The 16,137-nt window shown below is 38.9% G+C and overlaps 3 protein-coding genes across 3 annotated transcripts; all 3 read right to left on the bottom strand.

Annotated features, from left to right (window-relative positions):
• Window positions 1-3,875: 3,875 nt before the first annotated feature.
• Window positions 3,876-4,676, bottom strand: LOC311247179 (hatching enzyme 1.2-like; the record flags this gene model as incomplete). Its single annotated transcript, XM_084337515.1, has 1 exon — window positions 3,876-4,676. One exon carries the CDS (start codon window positions 4,674-4,676, stop codon window positions 3,876-3,878), a length of 801 nt encoding a protein of 266 aa, XP_084193641.1.
• A 4,540-nt stretch (window positions 4,677-9,216) lies between these two features.
• LOC311247443 (hatching enzyme 1.2-like) lies at window positions 9,217-10,017 on the bottom strand (the record flags this gene model as incomplete). Its single annotated transcript, XM_084337879.1, has 1 exon — window positions 9,217-10,017. The coding sequence occupies one exon, from the start codon at window positions 10,015-10,017 to the stop codon at window positions 9,217-9,219; it is 801 nt and encodes a 266-aa protein (XP_084194005.1).
• A 4,576-nt stretch (window positions 10,018-14,593) lies between these two features.
• Window positions 14,594-15,394, bottom strand: LOC311247196 (hatching enzyme 1.2-like; the record flags this gene model as incomplete). The annotated part of the gene is made up of 1 exon (XM_084337531.1): window positions 14,594-15,394. One exon carries the CDS (start codon window positions 15,392-15,394, stop codon window positions 14,594-14,596), a length of 801 nt encoding a protein of 266 aa, XP_084193657.1.
• Window positions 15,395-16,137: the final 743 nt, after the last annotated feature.

Below are 16,137 nucleotides of genomic sequence, written 5' to 3'. Positions count from 1 at the left end.
AATCAGTTTACAGACAGCACTAGATTGATTGCACTGACAGTTACAGCCTGAGAGAGTTGAGGACCACTTAAAGTGTAAGGAATGAATAAGGAGCATATTATAATGGTTTGAAACGACCATGTGATAATGGGCTATACAAAAAAACTTGACTATAATGGAAGAATGATTTATTAATTGAGGAGTATAGATGTGAATACTAGTTAATAATTGTTTGCTCAGTTTCAGTCATTCTTTTGCAAGTGTGATGAAAATATATCTTAATCTTTGTATCTGCTCCAAAGGAAAGCAAATCCAAGCCTTTTAACACTAGAATGACCGGAATTACAAAACTATTAGAATGGCCATAGCAGTCATTCTGACCCTTCACATTGCTGGCATACAATTTCCATAATAAATAAAAACCTAGAAATAAATTGATTTGTTAAGTTAGGATAAGAAACATTAGGACACCAATTCTAATGAATTTGATTAATTCAATCGGAATAACACAATGTGTTAGTGCTTACCATAAAATTTGAAAAATATTAAAACAGCTGAAATTTAACTGATTTATAAAACAACTGTTAAGGAATGTTATAGGCCTACCACAGTATATATTAGATATATACTTAAATACTAACAATATCTTTGGTGGGACAGTTTATCTCCTGTCCAATGTAGTGTTGGTCCAAAAAGTAGATAGAATAATATAATAGGCAAATAATATACTGTACTGTCTACTTCTGGTCCAACAACACAGTTGGTGGGAAGGAGATTGGCCTAGATCTTTAACTTATTTTTCTCTGTCTCATAAATTGTGCAGTTATTGTTGCCTCTATAGAACAGTACTGTATGAAAGAGATTGTTTAGCTAGTTAGGCTATTTGATGTTTTAGGCTATAAAGCTGTCTTCCTCCTTTGGTTATAGCAAGGCTGGCTGTTAGACTATTCTTCATGTTAGCCAAAAAACGCAACCAGAAATGACTGGTAGTCAAAGGACACCGGCCTAACCTCCTCAGTGGTTCCCAAACTTTTCAGGCCGGGACCCAGAAAATAAGGCGTCAGAGAGCCGCGGCCCAATGCACATCATCAGGCTTTTTTTTTTTCTTTTTTTTATGTGACAGATTTTTTAAGCCAAATATCACTTCCATCCTATTAAGTTAGTTCAAGTTAGTTATTCATTTATATGTGCTATTTATGAGAGGGCTAACTTGTTGCAAAATAATAATGATAATAATAATAGCCTCATTAAAATACTATACTATGCTTCGGTTGTTTTCAGCGTTTTATGTGCATAATCTGTTATTTAGTTTGAAATTTCGTTGAAATAAGTAGATTTTTCGTTTTTGTTTATTTATTAAGTTAATATAAAACCATAGAGTCACATTTTAGAATACAATAGAATATAATTTTAGAATACAACTAGAAACACTGTCCTGGCCTGCTTCTAAGTTCAGTGGCCTGACAAAAAAAAAAGATATATATATATTTTTTTGGAAATCATCTCGCGGCCCTCCCGTGGCTGCTCGCGGCCCACCTTTGGGTCGCGACCCCAATTTTGGGAACCAGTCTAGCAGACATGGATGTTCATAGCAAATGTTATGACAATCTGGCAATAACTTTTCAGATTGGTCTGATGGTGGCACTAGAGGGCATCACCAAAATCGATGGTTACGAATATAACTCTAGTTATATGAGTTCATTTGTCTACCTTACAGCCAGCCAATCGTGTACACGGTAATTAAGTAGTAAGATTGGCAAAAAAAACACGCCTCCAAGACTACATTACATGTATATAATGGCCTAATTCTCAGTCTATATTTGGTTCACTAGTTCAGCAAATCTCATAACAGAAGAGGATTCGGAAGCTTGTAGCTTTGGAGCTAGAATTACATTTACAACCATTGTTATATTTTGTTAGCGCTTCACTTCAAAGCTAGCACTATTGGTAATAGTACAGCGAAGCGAGGCCTGAGGGAGTAGGAGAAAATCATGTCAAAAAAATCACCTTGTTGTTTTTACCTCTTTACACAGAGATGCATTTATTCAGGGTAACCATGTTTTATTGTGAACAACATACACATGTCCTTTACCAATACCAACCAGAATTGTTTAATTTGGAAACATTTGTTGGACACAGGTGGCAAGTGGTTTGATACACATTTGGGCCACATGTTTGTCAAGTGTAAATGGTTTCGTCTACACAAGCCAGATAAGTCACACATACAAGCAAACAATCATCACACCCAAAATAAGTTACTTTGCAGTAAATATGCAATCACATTTAAAAGTTTGACAGTTTGATCTAAAATTGGTGAGCCAGACGTGCAATGTTGAATGTATTAATTTGCATTAATTTGAAGTCAAGTCTCCTGTTAAGCTGTAGCCCTATTTTCTGAAATGTTGCCTAAAGGTACATGCCTAAGTAAATGGAAGATTGCTCCGCTTCTACAAGGTACATTTATGTATTCCCAGTGTCAGAAATATTGTGTCTGTTACTAGGCTTGAGTAAATTGTAATGAGAAAAAGGAGAATATAAATTATGATTTTATTTTGCATCTGTGCCGGTGAATAACACCATGTTACAATTGCTGTGCTAGAGATTTTGCTCACTGAGCTCATTCAGCACCTTCTTGAGATCAAGTGTACAAAAGATCTAAGCAAATGAATAAAGGGAAGATGATTAAACAGAAGGATTTGTAGATACAGTAATGAATTATAACCAATTTTAATTATAAATTCATATTTGACCTTGAACTTGACCTTGATCTTATTATGGCCAAATCATACATCTATGGATAGGGAAAAGGCTCCTCTTTCCAATGGCAGTGTTAAATCTGGATTTAGTCATTTCCTCACGGTTCTACGATAAAAGAGATATAATTCGAATTCTTTTGATAAATTCTTATTTTCGGTAAATCTTATAAAACATCGGTACAAATTTAAAGATACACTTTGACTGCTGTTTTGATAGGGTTAAGGTCTTTACTCTTGGATACATTTGAAAAAAAACACAACATTAACGTCTTAACATGCAAGGGCCCACATGCAAGGGCCCACATGTGGGCCCTCTTGACGACCATTCGCAACAAGCCAATTTGCCGACCTCTAGCGGCTCGGCTATGCATTTATTTTAATATAATATAAAGATATAATTATAGCCCTATTTGTTTCCTGTCGATTGCCCTTTCAGGTGATAAAATCCGTTCAGCGGTTCTCGAGTTACATGCCGATATGTGAGGCGTGTGCCAAAGTACACATTACCACCCACGACTCCCGGGGCTCTAGCTCCGTCAATCATTTGGCGATCTCAAAAAGATATGGACAGGGTTGTAGCCAATGAGTGTGGCTTTCCAATGATACCCCACATGGGGATCTAATACGGTCTCTATTGATCGATTTATGATAAAGAAAAGCAGGGTCCCCTTATAAGGGGACCTTACAGCTTAACAGGTTTTAACACCACTGAAGCCATTATTATAGTTTCCACCACTGACTTGAATACCTGTGAACAGTTTTCTTTATGGTTTCTGGGTAGGCTATAATGTGGTACTGTAAATAAGATATAAATTATTTGGTCATATAATGAATTGATGTGGGTTTGTGTGTATAATATGTATGTACATGTTTATAAATGTGTAGCTGCTGTATATTTATTTGTACAGTAAAGGAGTGTGTAGGAAGGAAGAGCAAAACAACAATTATTGCCATTCTCTTAACTTTTAATAGAATGCTTTCTGCACATGATTGCATTATTATACCCAAGCACAATATTAAGAATGACCCAGGACATGCTGTAGTAGTACGCATATAAATAAACTACTGCGGTAACTATATATGTGAGCTTTTCTTTTTCTTTCTGTCAAATGTATCGTCTTTAGTAATCGAGTCATCTTCTCAGCAGCCGTAGAGTCGGTTGATCCTCAGAATGTCAATGTCGGACAGATCCTGTCTCTGTCCAATCTGCACATTGGAGTCAGGAATGGGGGTGATGCTGTCCTGTCCGTGCTTGATGGAGAAGGCTGTTCTGCCATAGTGCATGATGGAGGAGTAGTCATAGGGGGTGTCCAGGTTATTGGTGTACTGCCTGTGGAAGTTGTAGGCCATACTAGGGTCAATGTTGCTCCAGTTGATTCGGACATACTGGTCACGATCGGATCTGGTCTGCTCGTGCTGGAAGCCCAGAGCATGGTTGATCTCGTGCTGGATGATACCATGGTAGAGACAGCCCCCTTTGTTCAGAGAGAGCACCTGTCTGCCTCCCGTCCTGCCCAGAGAGGAGAAGCATCCATCTCTGTTCTCAATGCTGATGTAGTCATTCTGGTCATGACGGGGCACAAAGCGGATGCAGGTGTTGTCATGGAAGGTCTTCATGGCATGGTGGATCTTCATCTTGTGCCAGTAAGAGAAGTCACTGCTCATTGTGTATGGAATCATCACAGAGCCGTTGGAGGCCCTCCTCCACAGGCAATTGTTGTACCAACAGTACATGGCGTTTCTGGTTCTGGGTGCCACCAGGTCTCCCTCCACCAGTATCTCCCCGGAGCCATTGTTGGATGACAGAATCCTGGTGCTGAGGTCGAGGTCAGCAGCCTCATGGTCATCCACCTGGAACTCTGCTCCACTTCCTTCCTCCATGAGGGGGTAGGCCCGGGAGAGACCAACCAGCAGGAGCAGGAGGAGGCTGAGAGGAATCATCTTCAGGCTCTCTGGTGACCCCTTGGTTCTGGTAGCGGCGGTTCTCTGGATGTCTGCTTGGTCCTGGAGATGATTTTGAGAGACTCCTTGAAGCTTGATGTCTGACTGTTCAGTCCAGAGCCTTTATACTCTCCTCTACAGGTGTGTCTGTTGGTGGATTAAGGGCTTGGGTCCAGACTGCTAGGCCTAAGTAAACTTCTGAAGGGGGGGACTCCATGGACAAACCTACTGTTTCAATATACTTGGCTATTCTTGGTCATTAAAGGGATGACTAGAGTTGCATTACTGGGTGTGATGCAGTTACCAAAGATCACTGTTTAACCACTTTTGTTGTTTTACCGTTTCTCAAAATGAAGGCTTCACATTGTCCTTGGTAAGCTCACTTTACGTCTAGTAGTATACAGGTACATCCTTTGAGATTTCATATTGAAATCCAATATTATTTCCTCCATAAGATATTTATTATTCACGATTCATTCATTCAGTGATTCATCTTAATAAGGTGCCATAAACCAATCAACGATGTTCTGTCCACCAATAAGGTTGAACAATAAGAGACCAATATTCAAACAAAAGCATAAACGCACAAGCTTAAATGTCAGATGCTGATCACCTTTGAGATAACATCAGTAACTCAATAAAGAGAATGAATTAACAAACCTGAAATTAATAAACATCGTGTAGTGTCAACATCTCACAATCAGTTTACAGACAGCACTAGATTGATTGCACTGACAGTTACAGCCTGAGAGAGTTGAGGACCACTTAAAGTGTAAGGAATGAATAAGGAGCATATTATAATAGTTTGAAACGACCATGTGATAATGGGCTATACAAAAAAACTTGACTATAATGGAAGAATGATTTATTAATTGAGGAGTATAGATGTGAATACTAGTTAATAATTGTTTGCTCAGTTTCAGTCATTCTTTTGCAAGTGTGATGAAAATATATCTTAATCTTTGTATCTGCTCCAAAGGAAAGCAAATCCAAGCCTTTTAACACTAGAATGACCGGAATTACAAAACTATTAGAATGGCCATAGCAGTCATTCTGACCCTTCACATTGCTGGCATACAATTTCCATAATAAATAAAAACCTAGAAATAAATTGATTTGTTAAGTTAGGATAAGAAACATTAGGACACCAATTCTAATGAATTTGATTAATTCAATCGGAATAACACAATGTGTTAGTGCTTACCATAAAATTTGAAAAATATTAAAACAGCTGAAATTTAACTGATTTATAAAACAACTGTTAAGGAATGTTATAGGCCTACCACAGTATATATTAGATATATACTTAAATACTAACAATATCTTTGGTGGGACAGTTTATCTCCTGTCCAATGTAGTGTTGGTCCAAAAAGTAGATAGAATAATATAATAGGCAAATAATATACTGTACTGTCTACTTCTGGTCCAACAACACAGTTGGTGGGAAGGAGATTGGCCTAGATCTTTAACTTATTTTTCTCTGTCTCATAAATTGTGCAGTTATTGTTGCCTCTATAGAACAGTACTGTATGAAAGAGATTGTTTAGCTAGTTAGGCTATTTGATGTTTTAGGCTATAAAGCTGTCTTCCTCCTTTGGTTATAGCAAGGCTGGCTGTTAGACTATTCTTCATGTTAGCCAAAAAACGCAACCAGAAATGACTGGTAGTCAAAGGACACCGGCCTAACCTCCTCAGTGGTTCCCAAACTTTTCAGGCCGGGACCCAGAAAATAAGGCGTCAGAGAGCCGAGGCCCAATGCACATCATCAGGCTTTTTTTTTTTCTTTTTTTTATGTGACCGATTTTTTAAGCCAAATATCACTTCCATCCTATTAAGTTAGTTCAAGTTAGTTATTCATTTATATGTGCTATTTATGAGAGGGCTAACTTGTTGCAAAATAATAATGATAATAATAATAGCCTCATTAAAATACTATACTATGCTTCGGTTGTTTTCAGCGTTTTATGTGCATAATCTGTTATTTAGTTTGAAATTTCGTTGAAATAAGTAGATTTTTCGTTTTTGTTTATTTATTAAGTTAATATAAAACCATAGAGTCACATTTTAGAATACAATAGAATATAATTTTAGAATACAACTAGAAACACTGTCCTGGCCTGCTTCTAAGTTCAGTGGCCTGAAATCATCTCGCGGCCCTCCCGTGGCTGCTCGCGGCCCACCTTTGGGTCGCGACCCCAATTTTGGGAACCAGTCTAGCAGACATGGATGTTCATAGCAAATGTTATGACAATCTGGCAATAACTTTTCAGATTGGTCTGATGGTGGCACTAGAGGGCATCACCAAAATCGATGGTTACGAATATAACTCTAGTTATATGAGTTCATTTGTCTACCTTACAGCCAGCCAATCGTGTACACGGTAATTAAGTAGTAAGATTGGCAAAAAAAACACGCCTCCAAGACTACATTACATGTATATAATGGCCTAATTCTCAGTCTATATTTGGTTCACTAGTTCAGCAAATCTCATAACAGAAGAGGATTCGGAAGCTTGTAGCTTTGGAGCTAGAATTACATTTACAACCATTGTTATATTTTGTTAGCGCTTCACTTCAAAGCTAGCACTATTGGTAATAGTACAGCGAAGCGAGGCCTGAGGGAGTAGGAGAAAATCATGTCAAAAAAATCACCTTGTTGTTTTTACCTCTTTACACAGAGATGCATTTATTCAGGGTAACCATGTTTTATTGTGAACAACATACACATGTCCTTTACCAATACCAACCAGAATTGTTTAATTTGGAAACATTTGTTGGACACAGGTGGCAAGTGGTTTGATACACATTTGGGCCACATGTTTGTCAAGTGTAAATGGTTTCGTCTACACAAGCCAGATAAGTCACACATACAAGCAAACAATCATCACACCCAAAATAAGTTACTTTGCAGTAAATATGCAATCACATTTAAAAGTTTGACAGTTTGATCTAAAATTGGTGAGCCAGACGTGCAATGTTGAATGTATTAATTTGCATTAATTTGAAGTCAAGTCTCCTGTTAAGCTGTAGCCCTATTTTCTGAAATGTTGCCTAAAGGTACATGCCTAAGTAAATGGAAGATTGCTCCGCTTCTACAAGGTAAATTTATGTATTCCCAGTGTCAGAAATATTGTGTCTGTTACTAGGCTTGAGTAAATTGTAATGAGAAAAAGGAGAATATAAATTATGATTTTATTTTGCATCTGTGCCGGTGAATAACACCATGTTACAATTGCTGTGCTAGAGATTTTGCTCACTGAGCTCATTCAGCACCTTCTTGAGATCAAGTGTACAAAAGATCTAAGCAAATGAATAAAGGGAAGATGATTAAACAGAAGGATTTGTAGATACAGTAATGAATTATAACCAATTTTAATTATAAATTCATATTTGACCTTGAACTTGACCTTGATCTTATTATGGCCAAATCATACATCTATGGATAGGGAAAAGGCTCCTCTTTCCAATGGCAGTGTTAAATCTGGATTTAGTCATTTCCTCACGGTTCTACGATAAAAGAGATATAATTCGAATTCTTTTGATAAATTCTTATTTTCGGTAAATCTTATAAAACATCGGTACAAATTTAAAGATACACTTTGACTGCTGTTTTGATAGGGTTAAGGTCTTTACTCTTGGATACATTTGAAAAAAAACACAACATTAACGTCTTAACATGCAAGGGCCCACATGCAAGGGCCCACATGTGGGCCCTCTTGACGACCATTCGCAACAAGCCAATTTGCCGACCTCTAGCGGCTCGGCTATGCATTTATTTTAATATAATATAAAGATATAATTATAGCCCTATTTGTTTCCTGTCGATTGCCCTTTCAGGTGATAAAATCCGTTCAGCGGTTCTCGAGTTACATGCCGATATGTGAGGCGTGTGCCAAAGTACACATTACCACCCACGACTCCCGGGGCTCTAGCTCCGTCAATCATTTGGCGATCTCAAAAAGATATGGACAGGGTTGTAGCCAATGAGTGTGGCTTTCCAATGATACCCCACATGGGGATCTAATACGGTCTCTATTGATCGATTTATGATAAAGAAAAGCAGGGTCCCCTTATAAGGGGACCTTACAGCTTAACAGGTTTTAACACCACTGAAGCCATTATTATAGTTTCCACCACTGACTTGAATACCTGTGAACAGTTTTCTTTATGGTTTCTGGGTAGGCTATAATGTGGTACTGTAAATAAGATATAAATTATTTGGTCATATAATGAATTGATGTGGGTTTGTGTGTATAATATGTATGTACATGTTTATAAATGTGTAGCTGCTGTATATTTATTTGTACAGTAAAGGAGTGTGTAGGAAGGAAGAGCAAAACAACAATTATTGCCATTCTCTTAACTTTTAATAGAATGCTTTCTGCACATGATTGCATTATTATACCCAAGCACAATATTAAGAATGACCCAGGACATGCTGTAGTAGTACGCATATAAATAAACTACTGCGGTAACTATATATGTGAGCTTTTCTTTTTCTTTCTGTCAAATGTATCGTCTTTAGTAATCGAGTCATCTTCTCAGCAGCCGTAGAGTCGGTTGATCCTCAGAATGTCAATGTCGGACAGATCCTGTCTCTGTCCAATCTGCACATTGGAGTCAGGAATGGGGGTGATGCTGTCCTGTCCGTGCTTGATGGAGAAGGCTGTTCTGCCATAGTGCATGATGGAGGAGTAGTCATAGGGGGTGTCCAGGTTATTGGTGTACTGCCTGTGGAAGTTGTAGGCCATACTAGGGTCAATGTTGCTCCAGTTGATTCGGACATACTGGTCACGATCGGATCTGGTCTGCTCGTGCTGGAAGCCCAGAGCATGGTTGATCTCGTGCTGGATGATACCATGGTAGAGACAGCCCCCTTTGTTCAGAGAGAGCACCTGTCTGCCTCCCGTCCTGCCCAGAGAGGAGAAGCATCCATCTCTGTTCTCAATGCTGATGTAGTCATTCTGGTCATGACGGGGCACAAAGCGGATGCAGGTGTTGTCATGGAAGGTCTTCATGGCATGGTGGATCTTCATCTTGTGCCAGTAAGAGAAGTCACTGCTCATTGTGTATGGAATCATCACAGAGCCGTTGGAGGCCCTCCTCCACAGGCAATTGTTGTACCAACAGTACATGGCGTTTCTGGTTCTGGGTGCCACCAGGTCTCCCTCCACCAGTATCTCCCCGGAGCCATTGTTGGATGACAGAATCCTGGTGCTGAGGTCGAGGTCAGCAGCCTCATGGTCATCCACCTGGAACTCTGCTCCACTTCCTTCCTCCATGAGGGGGTAGGCCCGGGAGAGACCAACCAGCAGGAGCAGGAGGAGGCTGAGAGGAATCATCTTCAGGCTCTCTGGTGACCCCTTGGTTCTGGTAGCGGCGGTTCTCTGGATGTCTGCTTGGTCCTGGAGATGATTTTGAGAGACTCCTTGAAGCTTGATGTCTGACTGTTCAGTCCAGAGCCTTTATACTCTCCTCTACAGGTGTGTCTGTTGGTGGATTAAGGGCTTGGGTCCAGACTGCTAGGCCTAAGTAAACTTCTGAAGGGGGGGACTCCATGGACAAACCTACTGTTTCAATATACTTGGCTATTCTTGGTCATTAAAGGGATGACTAGAGTTGCATTACTGGGTGTGATGCAGTTACCAAAGATCACTGTTTAACCACTTTTGTTGTTTTACCGTTTCTCAAAATGAAGGCTTCACATTGTCCTTGGTAAGCTCACTTTACGTCTAGTAGTATACAGGTACATCCTTTGAGATTTCATATTGAAATCCAATATTATTTCCTCCATAAGATATTTATTATTCACGATTCATTCATTCAGTGATTCATCTTAATAAGGTGCCATAAACCAATCAACGATGTTCTGTCCACCAATAAGGTTGAACAATAAGAGACCAATATTCAAACAAAAGCATAAACGCACAAGCTTAAATGTCAGATGCTGATCACCTTTGAGATAACATCAGTAACTCAATAAAGAGAATGAATTAACAAACCTGAAATTAATAAACATCGTGTAGTGTCAACATCTCACAATCAGTTTACAGACAGCACTAGATTGATTGCACTGACAGTTACAGCCTGAGAGAGTTGAGGACCACTTAAAGTGTAAGGAATGAATAAGGAGCATATTATAATGGTTTGAAACGACCATGTGATAATGGGCTATACAAAAAAACTTGACTATAATGGAAGAATGATTTATTAATTGAGGAGTATAGATGTGAATACTAGTTAATAATTGTTTGCTCAGTTTCAGTCATTCTTTTGCAAGTGTGATGAAAATATATCTTAATCTTTGTATCTGCTCCAAAGGAAAGCAAATCCAAGCCTTTTAACACTAGAATGACCGGAATTACAAAACTATTAGAATGGCCATAGCAGTCATTCTGACCCTTCACATTGCTGGCATACAATTTCCATAATAAATAAAAACCTAGAAATAAATTGATTTGTTAAGTTAGGATAAGAAACATTAGGACACCAATTCTAATGAATTTGATTAATTCAATCGGAATAACACAATGTGTTAGTGCTTACCATAAAATTTGAAAAATATTAAAACAGCTGAAATTTAACTGATTTATAAAACAACTGTTAAGGAATGTTATAGGCCTACCACAGTATATATTAGATATATACTTAAATACTAACAATATCTTTGGTGGGACAGTTTATCTCCTGTCCAATGTAGTGTTGGTCCAAAAAGTAGATAGAATAATATAATAGGCAAATAATATACTGTACTGTCTACTTCTGGTCCAACAACACAGTTGGTGGGAAGGAGATTGGCCTAGATCTTTAACTTATTTTTCTCTGTCTCATAAATTGTGCAGTTATTGTTGCCTCTATAGAACAGTACTGTATGAAAGAGATTGTTTAGCTAGTTAGGCTATTTGATGTTTTAGGCTATAAAGCTGTCTTCCTCCTTTGGTTATAGCAAGGCTGGCTGTTAGACTATTCTTCATGTTAGCCAAAAAACGCAACCAGAAATGACTGGTAGTCAAAGGACACCGGCCTAACCTCCTCAGTGGTTCCCAAACTTTTCAGGCCGGGACCCAGAAAATAAGGCGTCAGAGAGCCGCGGCCCAATGCACATCATCAGGCTTTTTTTTTTTCTTTTTTTTTTTATGTGACCGATTTTTTAAGCCAAATATCACTTCCATCCTATTAAGTTAGTTCAAGTTAGTTATTCATTTATATGTGCTATTTATGAGAGGGCTAACTTGTTGCAAAATAATAATGATAATAATAATAGCCTCATTAAAATACTATACTATGCTTCGGTTGTTTTCAGCGTTTTATGTGCATAATCTGTTATTTAGTTTGAAATTTCGTTGAAATAAGTAGATTTTTCGTTTTTGTTTATTTATTAAGTTAATATAAAACCATAGAGTCACATTTTAGAATACAATAGAATATAATTTTAGAATACAACTAGAAACACTGTCCTGGCCTGCTTCTAAGTTCAGTGGCCTGACAAAAAAAAATATATATATATTTTTTTTTTGGAAATCATCTCACGGCCCTCCCGTGGCTGCTCGCGGCCCACCTTTGGGTCGCGACCCCAATTTTGGGAACCAGTCTAGCAGACATGGATGTTCATAGCAAATGTTATGACAATCTGGCAATAACTTTTCAGATTGGTCTGATGGTGGCACTAGAGGGCATCACCAAAATCGATGGTTACGAATATAACTCTAGTTATATGAGTTCATTTGTCTACCTTACAGCCAGCCAATCGTGTACACGGTAATTAAGTAGTAAGATTGGCAAAAAAAACACGCCTCCAAGACTACATTACATGTATATAATGGCCTAATTCTCAGTCTATATTTGGTTCACTAGTTCAGCAAATCTCATAACAGAAGAGGATTCGGAAGCTTGTAGCTTTGGAGCTAGAATTACATTTACAACCATTGTTATATTTTGTTAGCGCTTCACTTCAAAGCTAGCACTCTTGGTAATAGTACAGCGAAGCGAGGCCTGAGGGAGTAGGAGAAAATCATGTCAAAAAAATCACCTTGTTGTTTTTACCTCTTTACACAGAGATGCATTTATTCAGGGTAACCATGTTTTATTGTGAACAACATACACATGTCCTTTACCAATACCAACCAGAATTGTTTAATTTGGAAACATTTGTTGGACACAGGTGGCAAGTGGTTTGATACACATTTGGGCCACATGTTTGTCAAGTGTAAATGGTTTCGTCTACACAAGCCAGATAAGTCACACATACAAGCAAACAATCATCACACCCAAAATAAGTTACTTTGCAGTAAATATGCAATCACATTTAAAAGTTTGACAGTTTGATCTAAAATTGGTGAGCCAGACGTGCAATGTTGAATGTATTAATTTGCATTAATTTGAAGTCAAGTCTCCTGTTAAGCTGTAGCCCTATTTTCTGAAATGTTGCCTAAAGGTACATGCCTAAGTAAATGGAAGATTGCTCCGCTTCTACAAGGTAAATTTATGTATTCCCAGTGTCAGAAATATTGTGTCTGTTACTAGGCTTGAGTAAATTGTAATGAGAAAAAGGAGAATATAAATTATGATTTTATTTTGCATCTGTGCCGGTGAATAACACCATGTTACAATTGCTGTGCTAGAGATTTTGCTCACTGAGCTCATTCAGCACCTTCTTGAGATCAAGTGTACAAAAGATCTAAGCAAATGAATAAAGGGAAGATGATTAAACAGAAGGATTTGTAGATACAGTAATGAATTATAACCAATTTTAATTATAAATTCATATTTGACCTTGAACTTGACCTTGATCTTATTATGGCCAAATCATACATCTATGGATAGGGAAAAGGCTCCTCTTTCCAATGGCAGTGTTAAATCTGGATTTAGTCATTTCCTCACGGTTCTACGATAAAAGAGATATAATTCGAATTCTTTTGATAAATTCTTATTTTCGGTAAATCTTATAAAACATCGGTACAAATTTAAAGATACACTTTGACTGCTGTTTTGATAGGGTTAAGGTCTTTACTCTTGGATACATTTGAAAAAAAACACAACATTAACGTCTTAACATGCAAGGGCCCACATGCAAGGGCCCACATGTGGGCCCTCTTGACGACCATTCGCAACAAGCCAATTTGCCGACCTCTAGCGGCTCGGCTATGCATTTATTTTAATATAATATAAAGATATAATTATAGCCCTATTTGTTTCCTGTCGATTGCCCTTTCAGGTGATAAAATCCGTTCAGCGGTTCTCGAGTTACATGCCGATATGTGAGGCGTGTGCCAAAGTACACATTACCACCCACGACTCCCGGGGCTCTAGCTCCGTCAATCATTTGGCGATCTCAAAAGGATATGGACAGGGTTGTAGCCAATGAGTGTGGCTTTCCAATGATACCCCACATGGGGATCTAATACGGTCTCTATTGATCGATTTATGATAAAGAAAAGCAGGGTCCCCTTATAAGGGGACCTTACAGCTTAACAGGTTTTAACACCACTGAAGCCATTATTATAGTTTCCACCACTGACTTGAATACCTGTGAACAGTTTTCTTTATGGTTTCTGGGTAGGCTATAATGTGGTACTGTAAATAAGATATAAATTATTTGGTCATATAATGAATTGATGTGGGTTTGTGTGTATAATATGTATGTACATGTTTATAAATGTGTAGCTGCTGTATATTTATTTGTACAGTAAAGGAGTGTGTAGGAAGGAAGAGCAAAACAACAATTATTGCCATTCTCTTAACTTTTAATAGAATGCTTTCTGCACATGATTGCATTATTATACCCAAGCACAATATTAAGAATGACCCAGGACATGCTGTAGTAGTACGCATATAAATAAACTACTGCGGTAACTATATATGTGAGCTTTTCTTTTTCTTTCTGTCAAATGTATCGTCTTTAGTAATCGAGTCATCTTCTCAGCAGCCGTAGAGTCGGTTGATCCTCAGAATGTCAATGTCGGACAGATCCTGTCTCTGTCCAATCTGCACATTGGAGTCAGGAATGGGGGTGATGCTGTCCTGTCCGTGCTTGATGGAGAAGGCTGTTCTGCCATAGTGCATGATGGAGGAGTAGTCATAGGGGGTGTCCAGGTTATTGGTGTACTGCCTGTGGAAGTTGTAGGCCATACTAGGGTCAATGTTGCTCCAGTTGATTCGGACATACTGGTCACGATCGGATCTGGTCTGCTCGTGCTGGAAGCCCAGAGCATGGTTGATCTCGTGCTGGATGATACCATGGTAGAGACAGCCCCCTTTGTTCAGAGAGAGCACCTGTCTGCCTCCCGTCCTGCCCAGAGAGGAGAAGCATCCATCTCTGTTCTCAATGCTGATGTAGTCATTCTGGTCATGACGGGGCACAAAGCGGATGCAGGTGTTGTCATGGAAGGTCTTCATGGCATGGTGGATCTTCATCTTGTGCCAGTAAGAGAAGTCACTGCTCATTGTGTATGGAATCATCACAGAGCCGTTGGAGGCCCTCCTCCACAGGCAATTGTTGTACCAACAGTACATGGCGTTTCTGGTTCTGGGTGCCACCAGGTCTCCCTCCACCAGTATCTCCCCGGAGCCATTGTTGGATGACAGAATCCTGGTGCTGAGGTCGAGGTCAGCAGCCTCATGGTCATCCACCTGGAACTCTGCTCCACTTCCTTCCTCCATGAGGGGGTAGGCCCGGGAGAGACCAACCAGCAGGAGCAGGAGGAGGCTGAGAGGAATCATCTTCAGGCTCTCTGGTGACCCCTTGGTTCTGGTAGCGGCGGTTCTCTGGATGTCTGCTTGGTCCTGGAGATGATTTTGAGAGACTCCTTGAAGCTTGATGTCTGACTGTTCAGTCCAGAGCCTTTATACTCTCCTCTACAGGTGTGTCTGTTGGTGGATTAAGGGCTTGGGTCCAGACTGCTAGGCCTAAGTAAACTTCTGAAGGGGGGGACTCCATGGACAAACCTACTGTTTCAATATACTTGGCTATTCTTGGTCATTAAAGGGATGACTAGAGTTGCATTACTGGGTGTGATGCAGTTACCAAAGATCACTGTTTAACCACTTTTGTTGTTTTACCGTTTCTCAAAATGAAGGCTTCACATTGTCCTTGGTAAGCTCACTTTACGTCTAGTAGTATACAGGTACATCCTTTGAGATTTCATATTGAAATCCAATATTATTTCCTCCATAAGATATTTATTATTCACGATTCATTCATTCAGTGATTCATCTTAATAAGGTGCCATAAACCAATCAACGATGTTCTGTCCACCAATAAGGTTGAACAATAAGAGACCAATATTCAAACAGAAGCATAAATGCACAAGCTTAAATGTCAGATGCTGATCACCTTTGAGATAACATCAGTAACTCAATAAAGAGAATGAATTAACAAACCTGAAATTAATAAACATCGTGTAGTGTCAACATCTCACAATCAGTTTACAGACAGCACTAGATTGATTGCACTGACAGTTACA

Source organism: Notolepis coatsorum (genome assembly GCF_963971535.1).
Source record: "Notolepis coatsorum genome assembly, chromosome: 20".
NCBI lineage: Eukaryota > Metazoa > Chordata > Actinopteri > Aulopiformes > Paralepididae > Notolepis > Notolepis coatsorum.
The sequence above is the reverse complement of the archived record's forward strand: the minus strand, read 5'-3'. Positions and strand labels throughout refer to the sequence as shown.